The sequence below is a fragment of the Zeugodacus cucurbitae genome, chromosome 5, assembly GCF_028554725.1.
Source record: "Zeugodacus cucurbitae isolate PBARC_wt_2022May chromosome 5, idZeuCucr1.2, whole genome shotgun sequence".
Classification (NCBI taxonomy): domain Eukaryota; kingdom Metazoa; phylum Arthropoda; class Insecta; order Diptera; family Tephritidae; genus Zeugodacus; species Zeugodacus cucurbitae.
Genome location: NC_071670.1, coordinates 31,907,089 through 31,926,042, shown reverse-complemented (window position 1 = coordinate 31,926,042; position 18,954 = coordinate 31,907,089). Strand labels below are relative to the sequence as shown.

General features: G+C 35.4%; 1 protein-coding gene across 2 annotated transcripts in view; it reads right to left on the bottom strand.

Moving 5' to 3' along the window:
* Positions 1 to 18,551, bottom strand: part of LOC105213943 (transcription factor Sp9) — a 54,045-nt gene extending 35,494 nt beyond the window's left edge. Inside the window, exon 1 of one of the 2 annotated variants that reach the window (XM_011187058.3) lies at positions 16,486 to 18,551. In XM_011187058.3, the coding sequence (XP_011185360.2) occupies positions 16,486 to 16,599 (114 nt within the window). In that variant the 5' untranslated portion in view covers positions 16,600 to 18,551. The remainder of the gene's footprint in view (positions 1 to 16,485) is intronic. The other variant, XM_011187059.3, reaches the window with a different exon arrangement.
* Between the last annotated feature and the right edge of the window lie 403 nt (positions 18,552 to 18,954).

Below are 18,954 nucleotides of genomic sequence, written 5' to 3'. Positions count from 1 at the left end.
ATATCGCAGTTGGTAGTCATAACTTTGAACTTATAGATAATTTTGTCTATCTTAGAACCGGCATTAACACCAATAATAATGTCAACCTTAAAATCCATCGCAGAATCACTCTTGCAAACAGGTGCTACTTTGGACTGAGTATCAAAAACAAACTTTACATTATTCCCGTCTTGTATTACCAATCGCCGGCAAACAGCGAGAAGCAAGAACGAATGGCCCGCTGTTGTAAATCGGATATAACCGCGAAAGCGCTGTCTACGTCAGTTAAAAAGAATAATATTTATTGTGCTACAACCACAAAAACATAATATAATAATAATCGACACAAACAAATAATATTTCGGTATATTTCGAACACCTTACACTCTTAATTCTCCTTTTTTAGTTCTTTGCCTTTACAATTTTTAATTACGTTTGAACAGCAACACCGAAGAATGCTTTTCTATTCTTTAACTCAATATTTGTTCTGGACGATACAACTAAAGATCTAAACTGACTAGATGAACGAGTTTAATTTAATTTCAGAGATCTCATATAAAAGAAATGAACTCAAAACTGATGCATTCTAATGGTTTACTAATTTTATGTCTGTAACTTCTCTGTGACTAGAGTTAATAGATAGATTTATTTAAACAAAAAATATAATGATCTCTATATTCTTTAGACTATCGTTTAAGGGGTTATATACAGTTAGACGTTAATTTATTGATCCAAAAATTTATACACATATTATGGTATCTTTTAACTGTATTTTAAGACTTAGTACTAGTAAAAATATTTATTTGAAAAAGAACTACAGCTGATCTCCAGGAGCTCCTCTCAAAAAAGACGTTTTGCGGTGACCACTATATCTCGGAACTGGATCATCCGAAATTAAAAAACCAAACGGATTTCGTTAAAATAATGTTAAATCTAATAATTAATCGAAGGAATAAGCAAAATAAAATTTTTTGACAAAATGGCGATTTCTCAAAAAAAAAATCGATTCTTCACCGAAATTTCGGCCTTAAATTGTTTATAAAAAGAAATATTTATCGGAGAGAAAAAATCTTCGATTAATTACTAAAAAATATATTTAAGAAGGTCGTGTTAAAATTTGAGACTAATCGGTCTAGCCGTTTTTGAGTAATGTTGGTCACCGGCTTTGAAAACACCATTTTGAGAAAAACGCGTTTAAAGTTTGGACCTTACTTCCAAGCACTCTGAAACGCCTTTTCAAATTTTTGATTTGCTTGTAACTTTGAAAATATTCACCGGAACGTTATGAAATTTTCTGTGTGTATTCTTAAATATACGTACATTAAGAAAATGAAATAAAAAAAAATCAATTTTTTGAAATTTGTGGTGGCTCTCATACTGCTGGCTATATTTGTTAAAGCGTTGAATCACTTTGAATCGCCTGCAAAAATCTTGCAGTGAAAACATGAGACCATGGAAAATCAATCATTTTGCTGCGCCAGAGCTGCAGGATAATCAACATTAACGCACGGCAACAGCGGTAATAATGGCAAGTAAGACAAGGTAACGTCAACAAAAGATTGTTGAAAGCTAAACCGATGCTGATCAGCCGATGATAGCAAGTAATATGCACACAACTAACTGCCAGCAGTGAAACGCAACACACACACAAAACTACTCGAAATTTGACAGAAAGTTTAAAATTTTTTAAGCTTTTGAACCAAGTTGTGGAAGTTGAAAACATGAACCCAAAATACAGTAAAAAAAAAAAACATAAAAAAGGAAGATAAACACAGCGTGCAACACTAACGCCAAGCATGCCAGATGCTTTTCTCCGGCGAATGCCATAAGAATTTCTTAATGTTGCATATTGCATGTAAATAAATCCCAAACGAATCGCATTAGAATGTCAATCGGGCAATTTCGAAAAAGACAACACGTCCGCGAAGCGCCAGCCACATGCATACATAAGTCCATGAGTCGACGACTGACAAGATCACAGTATGAACAGTAAGGCACTAAGCGTACAAAAAAACGACCAAAAACTCACTGCGTCTGCGCAACATGATCATGCCACCAGCAAACGACCGGTGGAACGACCAACCATGCAAAATGCTTAAGCACACCACCATTACCAGCGTACAAACATAGCCACATAGCGGTTGCGACGAGTTGGGATGAAGCGCGGCGAAATCGCTAATCTGTGTGAGCGTACGTTTTGCATTTTGGGCGCCTTCCAGGCAATTTTGACGTTCCACAGCCACCAATGGCCGTGCACACCGTTGCAACACAATTTCATAAACATTACGTGGCATTGTGCGCCAATGCAAAGGCATTCACTTGCCACTTTATTTTTCATATTCAAACAAGTCTTTTATTTTATTTAGCCATTTTTACTTTTGCATATTTTTTCTCAAAATTTTTGAATTGTTGTACCTGTTTTCAGCGCATTTATCTTTTGTATATTTTATATTCATAGACAAACACTGCGGCGCTCGGAGCGAAATTTATTCATGTTAAAGAAGCAGCAACAACATTGGTTGTTTCGCGAGTCCTGCGTCGCCTGTGAGCTCTTTGCTCTTACACAGCGACAACGAATTATGCAGCGTTATTTTGCATTTATTTGATATTTATTAAAAATAATATTAAAGAGAGAAAAGAAAGCTAGGAATATGCGTTCAGAAATCGATGTAAAATCATGCTTGCAACAGATGGTTAAAAATGATAAACTTTTACAGAAGAAAAAGAATTGAAGTGAATTAGTAATATAATGTTGTTCTACAACTCTACACGACTTGCGTTAGATACAAGATTTACCAGATACCAACCATTAATACTTTGACCTTAGAACCTACTTCGCCAGCCCTGCAGATTTAAGCTGAAGTCTTAAAATCCGTTATTGAGACCTTCCGCCAACAAGCTATTTCGGTCTTATTGCGTTTAAGCGCTCGATCTCTCGAGAAACATTAGTTAACAAGCAGAACCAGCTCGATTGGCTCGGACGAAATCTTTTTGGTTCTGAGCGGAAAGCAAGGAGTCGACTGAAGTACTTTCTTTTAACAAAGCTCAACTTAACACAAAAGAGGGAGTACTCTCTAAAGACTGTGAAAGGCTACATGCATTGAACTTAGGAATCCTGAAGGAATGGGAGGTGGAAATATTAAGTTTTTTTTTTGCCAATATTCAACGTTCGCAAGACTGAGATTGACACATCGCTGTGATAGGCTCAAACGTTTCGACGATAAGTAACGGTCTCCGATCCATGTCTTGCCATAAATCCATAAATACACATAAAATAAATAAAGGTCCTTGAATCACCAGCTAATATTAAATTGGTGAACATCTTCTTAACATTTCTCCTACTATTTATGGAAATTTCTAAGTGTAAAGTGTAAATCGCCAACATAGTGATTCATCAAAGCGAATTAACCATCGTTTTCAAGGGTGGTCAAGAGATAGAAACATAGGCTCAAGATATCATCTAGCCAAAATATCAACTAATCTCCACAATAATTATGGAGTCGTACACATTTTTTTACAAACTGATAAACCTGTAAGGTAAGATACCTAGATAATACCTATACCTTTAATGCTTGTAAATCCGCTTTTGTCACAGCGTGAATAAAAAAGTATAAATTTTTGTTTTGATTTCCATAATTTACAAAAAAAAATCAAAGCATTAGCAAATAATTTCGGGTGGAAGCCATTTTTCCGACAAAAGCAAAACACAGCAAAACTCGAACAAAGCGGATAAGCGGATTTCGCACATTGTTAACTCGAACTTAAAACAATTTTGTTGAACAAATTAAGCTAGCTGAACAAAAGCAAAGTAAACAGAGCAAAGAAGAGTGAATGTGAAAAAAACACACACAACAAGCGTCAAAGGACACAACATAAACAATAATCTCAAGTACTTGAGCTATTGTCTGCGAAACGTTGCTATTTTCGAAATTACTTCATGCCATCAGGACAGCTAGTCAGCTGGGCTGCAATGTACATACATACAAACCGAAGTGTAGCACTAAATCACAATTGCACAGAATGGCAGAGAAGCAAAAGAGCACAGAAGGTCAGCGATGAGTTGAACGCTGCTGTGTGACTGAGACTGAGGCAAATGCTGAGGCAATGCAGCATAAAGGCACAACGGCACAGTAGCTTTGCAACAAAAGGCAACCACAATAGCGTGTGATGAAGGTATAGCAGAGCAGAGCGCAGAAAAGTGGTACAGCGCGTGCATGCAAAGGACATTTTACACACACGAAGGATGGATGATGCTGAAGCGGCAGCAAAGGACATAGCGCTAGTCTTTTGTGTTGCACGCTACAGGCGGCCACAAAATGTATTTGTTTCTGGTGTTGTTGTTGTTATCATTTAGAAGTTAATACACGCTGGTCTGCCATATGCGCCGCTCACTTACACACTTATATACTTAAATATATGAAATATCAAAAGACAAACGTGCAACGGTCCTGAACTGACATGTCAGTGGATTTGTTTTCGTTACGGCTACTTAGGACCATGATGTGTGAGGGGTTAAAATTTCTAGTACCGTAGCGAATGCGTTCAAAAGTATCCAGAGATATAAATATGTATGTATGTGAGTGTGAGGGACTATACTCGCGTGGTTGAGAGTAAACCCACGTTACCGTTAAGTAGCTAGGTTCATTTGCTTAACGGTATATCTTTTAAATGCATCTTTATGTGGCAATAAATATTACGCTATGTTGTTGTAATTAAAAATTTTATTGCGATTATGATTTTGTATATTTCGACAATTTGATGGGATTTAGAGCGTCTCAAGCTGCTGCACATAAAAGCCTTCAAAGGGCTCTTTATGATCCTAGGCAACTCACTCGATGAGTTAGAACTTCTGAGTTTTCACCAGCCTAGACCACCAATTTCTTTTAAATTGGAATTTTTGTAACCCCAGCCTTAGTGTTATCCTCGGCGTAAGCTCTACATTCTGGTCATTCTAAAGGATTCTCCTCTGGGCTAAGAGCTCTCCCTACCAGTAATACTACTATACTTCTTCTTTACTCAAAGTATAAGTCTTTTGGTCTGTCCACTACCATCACTACTGTAAAATAATATAAAGGTAGTGAGTCGTCAAAGGAAACGGAAATATTTGTAACGGGTTGTAAAAAAATCTTTTAAACAGCTTGGTTTACAGGTTGTTAAATACTTACACCGTCTGTTTATTTTCACAAGTTGCCACCCGCATTCAACACAGCATTAAAAATAAACTAATAAAAAATTTAAAAACCCGTAGGTGATGAGTGTCTGTCAATATTTGGGGGCATAAAATTCAAAAATAAAACAAACTTCGCAAGCTCGTAATCAAAGCATATATTAAAAGCAAAAAAATTAAAGGAACTAAAACTGTCAACAAAGCTGCAACAAGTACACACTTTTACGACACAGCTATTTTTCCAACTCCCCAGCCTTTGAATCCAAATGCGTTGACAATTTGGGAAACGCTGTTTCATAAATATCCACGGACTGTGAAATGATTTACGTCTGCTCATTTACGCCCTTTAGGCAGTGATTTATTTTTACTTTGATACCGAAGAGCGTTATGCTTGCCTGATTGCTGCCCCAATATACAATATGCGTACCACAGAGGCAGTGCTGCATTTGGTTTTCGGCAAACATATGTACACTTGTGCAACACTTGTAGCTGTCAACGCATCATGAATATATACATACATACATGCACATATGTAAGTGCGCGCTTCATTTTTGAATTTATTTGCTTTTCAGTTTCAACATTTTTTTATTGCCCTCCAACCACTTTTATTGCCCCATAATCAGCTCTATGTGGCGCATAAGCTGTTAAAGCAATAAATGAAGTCGTTGCAAGTGTGTTTAATGATGCGCTCGTTAATCGCAAATGCACACAAACACATTTATGCATTATTTACCAACAGCTAGTTGCCACAGCAGCACTTATTTAGCATAATGTGGTCTTCGAGCGGCTTCTGGCTTTTTATCTGTGTCGTTGGAGAAATGGCAAAAGGATGCGTTATGCCATGCTAAATTGGCAAATGCATACCATACAGTTCTTTTATCAAGTTGTCAAAGATTGCACATAGACATATGTACATATTCGAATCACAATTTTTAAATATTTTATCTTCAGTTTTTTTTACTTTCTTATTGGATTTCATTTATGTAATTGATTTGATATCTTAAAATTATACAAAATTTTTATTTTAAAGAGCGTCTTAGAATATCTATGTTCCCTGTCACCGAAGAGGGTAGTGGTGACACCAACAAGATAGTGAAAATTAATAAAACGTTTTTCAATAAGACAAAAGTCGGCCGATACTGCTGCAATTTCACGTTCGATATTCGTCAGTAATATTCTCCACAATACGGTCACTTCTTTGTCTCACTGGCAGGGGAACATTTTGTACTGTGCCTGTGGATTCACTAGACGCTCAATTGTTGATCTTACAAGACAGGACGCTCAATTTCGGAAGTAAATTTTAATAATGTTGACTCGTTGTTGGATCGTATATCCTTTCATGCTAAAATGCCAAACCTTACTGATTATAAATGTCAAAAAAGCGGGAAAAAATAAGGCGACGTTTGCTGGTTCCATCGGTCTACTTTTGTAGCATTCCTATTGAAAAACACTTTAGATCTACAACAAGCAAAATGGTCATTCCTCACCTAATCAACTTTTTCAAAATTATATAGAAATTTTAGATGCTGTTGATATAAAATTATTAGTATTAGAAAATATGTACAAGAAACATTATCGGTAAATCTTGAAGATCTTTTACAGATTAAATTGTTTTATTAAACATTTTTTAAAGAACAAAAGTTATCAATAATTTATTTATATTTGTTCCTAAATATATTTAAAAATTACTGTTTCGAAGGATATTTTAGAAAATCATCTCTTTGCGCTACATCTCTTTGTGGGCTGGTTATCAGCCATACATAGACAAGGTTGAACTCCAGCCGCGTTTAACAATATAACCTTTTAAATAAAAACGGTATGTTTGGTTCAGTTAGAACTCCTTAATAATAGGAGGTTCGTTTCAAAAACCTATTTGGTTCATAATCTTAGAAAATAAAATTATTTTGAAATCATTAATAGAATTATTAATTCTATCACATATTCCATATATATATACATACATATATACATTTACGTATAGAAAATATGTAAATAAAGTCACTCAGTGCTTTATTATATATTTATTACTTCAATGGCAGCAATTCCCATTTACGTGATCTAATATAAGCCCATAAACCACAAACCCATAAACCGCTTCACTGCTGATATACCCTTATATATACATATGTATGTACATATGTATATAAGTAGACAAGTAGTTGCTCGCATTAACTAATCGCCACACCCGATTGGCGTACGTCAGCGCTTGTCACCTTGTTAATATTTTATTTATTGTTTTTGTTATTGCTAGCCAAGGTTAATACAAACACGTCAAATTAGTTTAACATTGTACATATGAGCAAGCAAATGAAAATTATGAAAACCATATGTGGGCACATAGACCTGTATGCATGTGAATGTATACGAATTTTCAGCTAATTTGGGAGCATTACATACATACGTATATGTGCTTCGACATTCCGAGCGTTGATGTACATGTGTCCACTAATGAAGAGCTGCTCAAATGAGGATTGACACAGCAATGAGCCTAACTACCAGAGCACACATACTCGTACAACCATAGTAACCTTTGTATGAACTCCGAGTATGAGCTCATGAGGCATAATTTGCCAAAGTTCGACAGCAAGGGTCTGCAGTATGTAGTAGAAGCATGCTATGGAATGGCAGTGAAAATCAGCTAAACGAGAAGAGCTGAAAAAACCTAATTTCAGAGTGTAATTACGCTCATTAGCGACCCAAAAGGAGAATTGTGTGGCGGCAGCCGAGTGAAATTCAATACACAAACTGGGACAAAGTGTGTAAACTGACGATGCCGAGTGAAGGAACGAGTAACTGCTAACGACAAATTGGTTTGGATTGGTTGGCAAAGCGATGTGTTAAAAGTCGATATGCTAACAACAGTAAGCAGAATAAACAATACACTTCCTAAGGACAAAAAAGAATTTAAGAGAATCAGAATTATACACAAACAGACATAATGTGAGTAAAGAAAATTAAGCGACACCATTGAACATTATTTCTACTACAGGCAATTGACGACTTATGTATGCTACACAGTTGTAAAAGATAAACATGACACTTTAACTGCCTGGCATAGCATGAGAATATACGCATGCGAGTATTACGAGTATTTTAATTAAACGACTTGATTAAAATTATTTATAGCTGTTGCATAACTAAAAAATCATGCCCGAGTGTTGAAAGGTAGTCAATATTATTATAGCTATTATTTCGCATTGAGTATTGTAATTAAGAGTAAGCACTGCTCATAAATAATTTTCTTTAAAAGTGGTAAATTGCGCGCAATGCAAAGTGCAGCATTGTTTACAACAAAAACAAATGCGAACTAAGTGGACAAATTATAGAAACGTGTATTTGTTTTGAAAAAGTCATAAAGAAAAATAATACTTAAATTGCTCAGTAATTATAAGCACAGACATACATACAGTTAGAGTTCTATGGTTGCACTTTCGATCCAAATCTAATGAATTATATTTCTACTCTCATTTTCCTTTTCGTAGTTAATATTTCTACGTAGAATATTTTAAGCAGAAGATTATCATAGACCTCTTCTTATTCCACTGACTGGTATTTATCTTTGTCTATAAATCTTTTCCGAAATAGTTGCTGGTTCGGCAGACATTTTGACTAATATAGCTTGACCGATAGATGTCTCTACTCAATAGCCAGGATACTATTTAAAAGTAGGTCGTTTATTGGCGTATATCGTAAACGAAAACACATATTTTCGAAGTTGCTTCAACTCACATTTACTATACAAATGCTGGAGATCTAAAGTTTATTCCCTTCGAAAAATGCCAAGACTTTCAGATCTGCGTAACCGCCAAGGCTTTGAAACCCGACAGCATTCTTTAAAATTAATTAGAAATAGTTTGTCTTTTCGAATTCTTTATTCGACATCTAGAGAGAATTCCTGCGATTTTTCGAAGACAAAACGTCAAAATACATTAAATTTTTAAACTTGTAACATATGAATTGAGTTGCTTTATAATTAAATACATAAATTAAGTAACCGTTTAAGATTATATATATAAATATTATGGAATTATTGAAAAAAGTAAATTCTAATATAAGTAAACCGCTTGGTTCCCAGGCTACCCGTCCTTCTAAATCTTCTATTGTTTCTCCTATTCCAAGTTAAGGTGGTTATCAATATTAAATATTGAAGACGGTCTGAATTGTTAGCGGAACTCGAGCTCTCTAAATTTATTACAAAATTGGAAATCCGATATTTTTCAAATCTACAACGAATAAACGAAAGCACTTATTCTGAATCCAACAATTTTAGATTCGAAACTATTTTAGGAATAAGATCACAGAATTCTACAGTTAGCTTGAATTGATTTTATTAAAGGCATATTATATGTATTCTAAGGCATCCTCCTACAACTATACAGCTGTCTACATGCCAAAGCACTTTTGATTTCTTGCTTTCTGTTTAACAACTACTATACCATAAGCGTCCGTATATCCAAGCATAAGTAACATATACAAATAAAAAATGATATAATAATAAAAATAACAGAAAAATTGCACTTAAAACGAACGCACGCACACTCAAAGCCGACAACAACAATAAAAATAACAACTGCAACAAGTACAACAACAAAGAGTAAAATGATTTATCGTCTGAATTGCAGATAATTGTGATAATCATACCAAAAGATCGCGCAACGTGCAAAGAAATTTAATTTCTGAAATTGCAATCGATATTTCTGTGTGCGCTTTGAAAGCTTGTTCTGTGAGTCTCTGGCCAAATCCGCATATTGCGATTTAAAATGATTTTATGTTTTTAATTTATTTTATATTCAACGTTGAGAAGTGTGGAATTCACGATTCAATTTTGTATATATTTATATATATATTGTATAGATGTAGATATACATGTATATATATATTTTATAGATTTAGAAGTGTTTGAGAATTTATATAAGCTGTATTTATTGAAGTATGAGTTAATATGCGCAACGAAATATGAAAAACAATATTTAATTTCTAACGGTTAGCGTTTGATGTACTATTTTTTTTTGTATTTTACTATTCTAAAATGCGGAATCTGTACACAAATTTCTTTAATATACTCAAATTTTTTAGCTCATGCCTATATAGAGACCATTATATGACAGGAACTTCTTTCTTATATGAGGGATATATAGCATATTTGAGAGTCGAAAAATTTAATGACATTTCACAGTTTACACAGGCCTTTCGAAAAACCAAAATTACAAAAAAAAAATCAATATTATAAAAAAATCATTAAGAAGGGAACCTATTTTTTTATTGCTAATATGTAATCTATTGTGATATCAGAACACAGTGATAACAGAAAAAACAAACAAATTATCTTTATTAAATTATTTACTGTTATCAGTTAGATTATCTAAGTTCTCACTCAAGATTAAAATTATAGTTATTTGATTTTCCATGCCCACTTGAGCATTGTAAAAAGTGTTAAAGTAAGTAAAATAAAACAATAATCACGACAATCAGTAGCACGATTGCAGTAATTAAACAATGACCAGTCATAAAATTTAGCGTTGCAGCAAGAAAACATACAACAACAAGAAAAAAGTCATGAAAAAAACAGACTGTAAAACTCATAATAAAAACACCTTAATATATCGTAATAACCATTCATAATGATGCCCATAATACAAGCAATACAAAAACATGCAAAACAACTTTTTCTACATGACATTTGTGGATATGTAAAAATCAGAGAGTATCAACGCTCGCTAAAGTCACAAGCGGCATTAAGCAATTTCCAACGCATTTCTTCCCTTATAGGTCTATTTATGACTTTTCTGGTGCCACAATTTCCCGCGCAATAACCAATGTGCTGCGCTGCTGCCACGCAACTCAAAGGAACTTGCAAGTCAGCGGCGTATTTCGAACGCGTCGAAGTGATGTGCATGCGCACCAAGCAGACCGATGCGCCGATCATCTACTTGCGAGCGCTTATAGTTAATACAATTTTTTAGCTACACACACACATATATATATTGCTGTAGTCGTTGGTGGTTGAATGCGTACGAAAAACTAACTGAATGACTGGCTGACTGGCTGTCTGACTGCTGACTTTTAGCAGACAAGATAAGCGAAAAAAAAAAACAAAATGTAATAAAAACATAGGAAACCATGTTAATGTCGAGACCAATGCGTATAGCGCATTTGACTTTTGTTATGTTCAGTGAGTCGCGCTGCATCTCTTTTCAATTAAGCTCGACAATTGCCCGCTTTTTAGCAAAGTCATGGCGACTAATTTCATTTGTTAATGGCGTATACAACGCTATGTGGCGCTATACACTTAAGTGAAAAGAAAAAAATCATTGAACGCGCCGCTGCAAATGGCTGCTGCCGCTTAACCCTGCCTTATGCCGCGCACGGCAGTTTATTCATATTTTCGGCTACATTAAATGGATAGAAAACTCATTAAAAGTTATTAAATAATAGTTTGATAACAAAGACACCGCTGACAACGAGTCGCCACTGTGGCATCGCGCAGCACCGGGCCACCACCTGCGGTTAACGCGTCTGCGCGCGGTTGTGAATGCGCGAGAGCGCGACTTCAAAATCAGTCCGGCGTTTGAAGGAAATATTTAGCGCTTGCCGGCGCTTACACTATCTCCAGCAGCGCACACCTGACCACCGCGCTTAGATTTTTTGTTGTTGTGCTGTTGTAGTGGGCGCACCGGTGGCTCCCAATTTAGTGCACAAGCACAATTCTCAACTCGTCCTCTTTTTCGATAATTTACATGATTTTCATTTTCATATTTACTTTAATAATCTTCGACTTTTTAATACGATTAATTACAAAATTAATAAATGACACGGCGGTTTTGCCTTTGTTATAAAGCCGCACAGCGGTAAATACACACCGATCGCTTAGTTGGCGTTTGTGGCGCGATCAATGAATGCGCCTCATAAAATGCTTTCCGCATTTTGTGCTCGCTGCTCGCACATATATTTACATATAGTATAAGGTATGGTAAGGTACTCGTATGTAAATATTATTTCTTAATTTCTTTTGTTAAACTCTATATGCCGCTTCGATGGGAAATACAAACGAGCCGTTAGGTAATTGTTAATTTCGATTTGTTCTTTTTCAATTTTCATTTTTTTTTTTGTTATCCAGCTCTTGTGAAAATAATTCAGCGCATCTCATAATATTGTGGCGCCATTATCATATTTTGCATTATACCTCATAACAAACTAAACGGCGTTTCTTAAAAAAATATTTTAAATATAAAGAGTACATGAAATCTAACGAATGATTAATTATATAGATATAGATATATACCTCCCAAAGGCTTTTTAATGATTTGTTCAAAAAAGGGAGATAAAGTTAGACAACATTTTTTTTGGAAATTACATTCTCTCACACATTATAAATAATTTTATCCTCAATAAAAATAATATTTTATCCTCAAATAGAGGTTCGACTTCTCTTGAGTATTTATACATATATTAACGTCGCATTAAGATTATCAGTGAAAATAATTCTAAATGTATTCATAATATTTGTCTAAAATATATAAAATTTACTACTCGGTTTGAAAAATTGTGTTTTCTTTAAAACAACAACAAATATGTAATTGGAAAATCCTTGTCTCACAATAGAAGTTTTCATAGTTCGACTTTCGTTAATTTTTTTGTTTTTTTGAGATTTTTGATAAATTTTTTTTTGAATTTTGGAGATAACTGTAAAAGAAAGGAAACCGATTCACACTTAGAAAGTTGGTAGTATATACAGAAAATAGCTTAAGAAGCTAGATTTACAATGAGAACAACGAAAACTTTTCCAAGATCAGTTCAAATTCCTTGAATTGCGTTACAATTGCGTCAATGGAGAAAGCACTCTTTAGAAAGATTTACAATATTAAGGCATAAGGAAAAGTCACTAAACGCTATACACCAATAAAATATTCAGATTTGCACCTCATGTAATCTTAAACACCACTGTCTTTATAAGAAATTGCAAGAAAAGCGCTTATATATAAAGCGCTTAATAAAGTCCGTAGAGTGTAAAGCTAAAATGTTAATTTCAGTTTGTCTTGGTAATTTATCATTTCGGTGCGGCTGCGTTCATGCTCGCACCGCCAACTAACTGCTTAAAAGGCTTTAAACATAAGCACACACGCAAGATAAATGATGAGAAAAAATTAAATCATCAAAACACGCCACCAAAAAATTACTAAATCTTTAACTTCGAATTCGAATTGACCCATACCACATATAAACACACACATATGCTTTCTGTTGTTGTTTTAAGTGTATCTACTTACTGGCTGAGCCTGAGCCGCTTTGTTTTGTTGGCGCGGTTAAACGCTTTAATTAAAACCAATGCGCATGTGTAACTTCACTCGTTATAAGCTACGTTTAATTTTTGTGCCTGCGAGCTAAAATCCATTTGTATGTACGAGTATGTATGTATGTATGTGCACGTTTTCACATTTTCATATTTTTTCCCAGTGCTAATATGCGTTGTTGTCTCTGTTATAGGTGGCTTGATCCTAGTCAAAGCTTGCGTTGCTTTGAACTTGACCGCCTCGATTGCTAAATGATTGATGTGGTATTAATTTTAATATATGGTATGTATGCCACAGCGCCGGCATGCCTGTTGTAACGCTTTACTAGTATGTTAATCTAAGGTATTGGTTTGTACATGTGTGTAAGCTTATAGGCCAGATTTTGTGAAATATTTCTTGTTAAATGTATTTTCGCCACAATTTGGCTGGAAGCTTACAAGTCTTTTAGTAGCGTGTAAAGCGCCAGCGGGCCGTTTACAAACGATTCTGTGCATACATGTGTATGTAAGTACATGGTAACAGATACTGGTATGTTCTATTCACTACTGATTCCCTGAAGTGGCAACTGGCTGCTTACTACTAATTTGCATACCCGATACCTGCGTGTTAGCGTTAGAGCATCTGGCGGCTATACCGCTGTATGTACATATACACATACATATGTTAATGTTACTTTTTTCACTGTTGTGGCATTTTCGAACTCAATATTGTTACTTAGCTCTATTTCTTAAATTATTAACCTTCTTTGCATTCAAGTTATATTTAAAATTTAATTAGTCCGTTGTCATAAATGCTATTAATATTACTTTTAGCCGCTGTGGTTGCGTCTAAGCTAGCCTATATGTTACGACTTCAAAGCTAATCATGACTTATTGGTGTTATAGTTTCTCCGATTAGTTATTTTCATTCCCCACATAACCTCCGTAGCACTAAGATAAATTATTTCAGTGTTTCTGTTTCTGTTTCCTATACTTTACATTATGTTAGCCAGTTGGCGGCTTACAGCCTATAATAAACGCTTGCCGAATTTACATACCTCCATATATACATATATTTTCACACTACCTTCTTATTAATATTTTCCGAAAACTCTCATAAACTGCAATTTGCTAAACGATTTTTTTAAATACATGCTCAACACATTAATTAGCGCGTTCGGCAAGTGTGGGATCTATATTTATAGTAAAAAATATTTTTCGTTATTTCAGCACGCATACTTTCATTATGTAATTAAAATAGTTACAAAAAACCTTACAACACTATGAGTGATGAATTTTACTGAAAATCAGAGCATACCGCTTCGAAACCTAGCATTAGCGAAGTGGTCTACATTTCAGTGAAATGCTTCGAGCTATACCAAAATTTAATGACTTCTTTACAAAGGTATGATTTCGAAATCTTTAGCGGAAACATGAAAAGCTTGTTGTTAGTTCCGTTCTCAAAGCAACAATTTAATGGTTCAAAAGGGAACAACATTTACCCCCAGTCATTCTGTGATTAGAAAAAAAATGGTTGACTTAATTCTTCACTATCAGTATTATCCTTAAAAAATATGGAATATGGCGGAAGAAAATTCTATATTGATATTATATCATATCACCAAATTGCTAAGAAAAGTGCTTAAAATTGAGCCAATATGCAAAGACAAAGTTAAATTTCCAAACCTTTTAAGAACCATTGCAAAAGAACATAACTTTAACTTTTTTTAGGTATTATTCTTTTTTGTAAAATACAAATATGAACATAAATAAGGTCTGTTATGAACTACTTCATAATACGAGTACCTTATTTTCATTTTGTATTTTACCTAATCGAAAAATTACATGACTTTACTATTTAGGCACATAACATTACAGTGATCTCTTTGAACATGTTCTGAAGTCTGATCGCGATCTCATCAAAACAATTGAACAATTTCTAAGTCGGAGCAAAAGCATTTTTCATATATTTATATAGAAATTAATTAATTAATTGCATGAGATGTCAAAATCAAGGCACGACGCTGCAAGCAATTGGGACCTCAAAGTATGAGAGAAAGAGGTATCGGTAGTGAAGCCAAGTTATCTAAAATTCGAGTTAAGCACTAGCATTCTAAAGGATGATTACTACTCATAGACCATGTGTCGGAACTCCATCTGCTATCGGTAAGGACCAAAACTGGTCTATGCGTGACTTAGTGAACTAACCAAACCTAAAGGTGAATTGTACAGTTGGTCTCAAGGAGGCCCTTTGTTTTAATTCATAAGGCTGATAATATTACAGAAATACGCAATATATGTTTAAATCAATAATATGATACATTAAATGAGAATGATTTAGAGTTATAAAAATTATTTCCCAACAAATTAGTGGTTCTCTTCTTGATTCATGGATTTTCTTAGACCCCTTTCACACGGGCAATTTTTGTCGCGGCAATTCTTAGTTTTATAGGAGAGGGGGCGACGAGGAGAGGAGAATCGTGCCGAGTCTGCTGTGTTCAGGCAACACGCTTTGTGTTCTTATTCGTAACAGTTCGCTGCTACGTAACAGTGTTGCATTTGCACACATTTTAAAATTAATGTTTACAATATATTTGAAAATTTGAATTTAATCATTTAATTTTGTATGTAATTTGCAAATACATATAGAAATATGCATAATATAACTAAAATGTGCTAGAAAATTGAGAATAACGATACAAATTAGTTAATGAAATATATATTTTTTGCTTGGAAACGATGCGTACAAGAAGTTGAGAATATTATATGAAAGAGAATGAGAGAAATACACGAACAGAGTTGTCGAACAAGAATTGCTCGTGTGAACGCAAGGGGCGACAGCAAAAGAGAATCGCCCGAGAATTAGCAACAGAAGTTGCCTGTGTGAAAGTGGACTTAAGAAACTTTTTGTTTTCAGAATTATTTGTAGATATTTAATAGTCTTTCGAAAAACAACAGCAAGTACCAAATCTACCACTTCTCCCTATTTAACTAGGTCTCAATTTCACACATCTCTATAACAGAGGTATAAACCTCAAAAAATCTTATCTAAACAACTTAAATGACTTACCGGATTAACTTGCGGTTTTTGCAGATGCGTTGCGATATTGCCGATGTTCATACCCATGGCGGGTATTTGTGAGCCGTACAACTGTCCGGCCGTCGGTGTCATGTCCGTTAACATTTTTGCGTAGCGTTCTGCTGAGTGCAGCGATAACTGACAACAATTGATTTTGTTTGATTATTTACTAGCTGTTATTTAAAACATCCGCTTTGAAATATACACTTAAATGCCGAATTAATTATGACAAATTTGTTTGAGTTGCACTACAGTTGCGGAGGATTATGCGTATGCCTTGACGTGTTTGTTATTTTTTCTTTTTATTTATCGAGAACTTGAGGAAGTTGTCACATGTCATGAGTGATCAATCATCAATCACAATTCTGCACTAACAAGGGAATACGCGCTTTTGTTTTTCTTTTCTTTTAGTAATTGCCAAATTTCTCACATTATCACTTTACTTTATCGGTTGTTCACGAGTTAGGTGAAATTTTGTTTATTACGATTTGTGCTGATTTGAATATGCAGTATTTGTTGTTGCACTTTTTACTTTGTTATATGATTGTTTGAGATTTCTTTCTGCACTAAGTTATATGTTTCTTTTGTTTTGTTTTGTTGTTTTTTTTTACTTATCGCACAGTTTTATTATACATACCATTTCTTTTACACAACTATCCGTCAAATTTTGGTTCTGCGTCCTTTCACTACTTGCAACACCGGCGCACAAACAGTACAAATAGAATTTCTTTTCAAATACAACTTTTAACAATGCCAAACAAGAAACGCATCCGATTTTGAATTGTAATTTTTATTGTCCTTTTCGTAATTTTTTAATTTTTGTGTTTTTGCCAGTGAACTGGGCACTTTTTTCAATTATATTCTTCTAATAATACGTTTTCCTACTTTAAAAATCCTTATTGTGTTGGTGGAACCTCGCTTATTGCCTTTTAGTGCCGCTGTTGTGCCCCTTGTCCGTCTGCTAATCCGACAAAAAGTGCCAAACCGTTGACAGGTAGTTGAATTGTGGTGCGCAGCGTGGCGCCTTCTGCTCAAAAGCGAAACGGCTTGATGCGTGTGAATACCGATTGTCTTGGCTTATCGACGCAGGATCTTTACAGGCGATTTGTTGACGACTTCCAATAGCCACGCGCAATCAGATGAGGCATACATACACATAGTATGAATTGTTGATAAAATTTAAATTTTTGCAATTTTTCGAAAAAAAATCCCGCATTCACTACGTTTTTAATTTTTGTTAAAATTTTAGTTCCTTAGACGCGTTAGTTAGCGATCACTAGTTTTTCGCAAAATTCATACGCAGCTCGCTATTTGCTTGGTGTGCTCAAGCCGTCCCAACAACTGTCACTAGCACTGCTGCGGCTGCCATTCGAACGCGTATACCAACTAGCTACACCGGCCGGCCCACTGTGAACGTAGGGCGCTTGCTTGTTTTTTTTAATTATGCTATTTTTTACTATTTCTCTTTTACTTTTAACTGTTGTTGTTTTTGTTTACGCCTTTGGCTGAGCTGTCAGTTGTTGGAAATACACTTGCGCGTTGTTAATTCGCAAAAAGAATCCGCGCAAATATAGACGGGCGTCGTTGCTGTACGTACAAATGCTGGTGACTGTTCTGCCCGCTGCGACACAAGCGAAAAAAGCTCTCCACAGTCACAAACACAAAGGCAACACATAAACTAACAATGTAATGCACATAAATAAACACACACAAGCGCACACGCGTACACTTTGTAGCAATAACGTGGTTGACGCCAGCCAGCACCCCAACGAATGAATGTTGCGCAAATGAAACAGCAAATGCCACACAGCCAACACACCAATGAGCCAACCAACCGAACGGCTAAGCAACAGGGAGGAAAACAAAACTACACAAACAGCAGATACATAGGCGTAGTATTATATGTATATTTGTTGTTATTTTTTATTGCTGTTGCTGCTGTTCGTTGTATCTACAGCTTAAGCGCACAACAAACAGTCATTGTTGATGGTTACGCTTGTCGTTCACTCGCTATGCTGCGCTCCGGCGCTCTACAATGTATTGTGTCGGCGCGTATCGGATTTGAATACGGCGTTGCAGTGCCAAGAAACCGGTGCTCGCTACTGCCGAGCGCAACATACACGGCGACCAGTCAAGCAAGGCTCACACACGCAAACACAAGAGGGGTCGTGCAGGAGATAGCTGGTGGTGGTGGTGGCGTTCGATGAAGCATGGCAGCAGGCGGCTGGCTGGTTGGCAAACGTGGTTGGGACGCGTCTATCCATTCATCAGCACACAAAGGCAAATACTTGCATATGTGTATATGCAGTTAAATCAAATGAATGTGTGTTGTATTTTTCGCTTGATATAAGTATGTATACACACGTGCTTGAGTAGTTATACCGCAGTAGCGCCTCTGCTGATGTAGTGTTTGAGAGAGCGCACTCGCGGAGTGATTGCAAAAGTAACTGACTGATATTT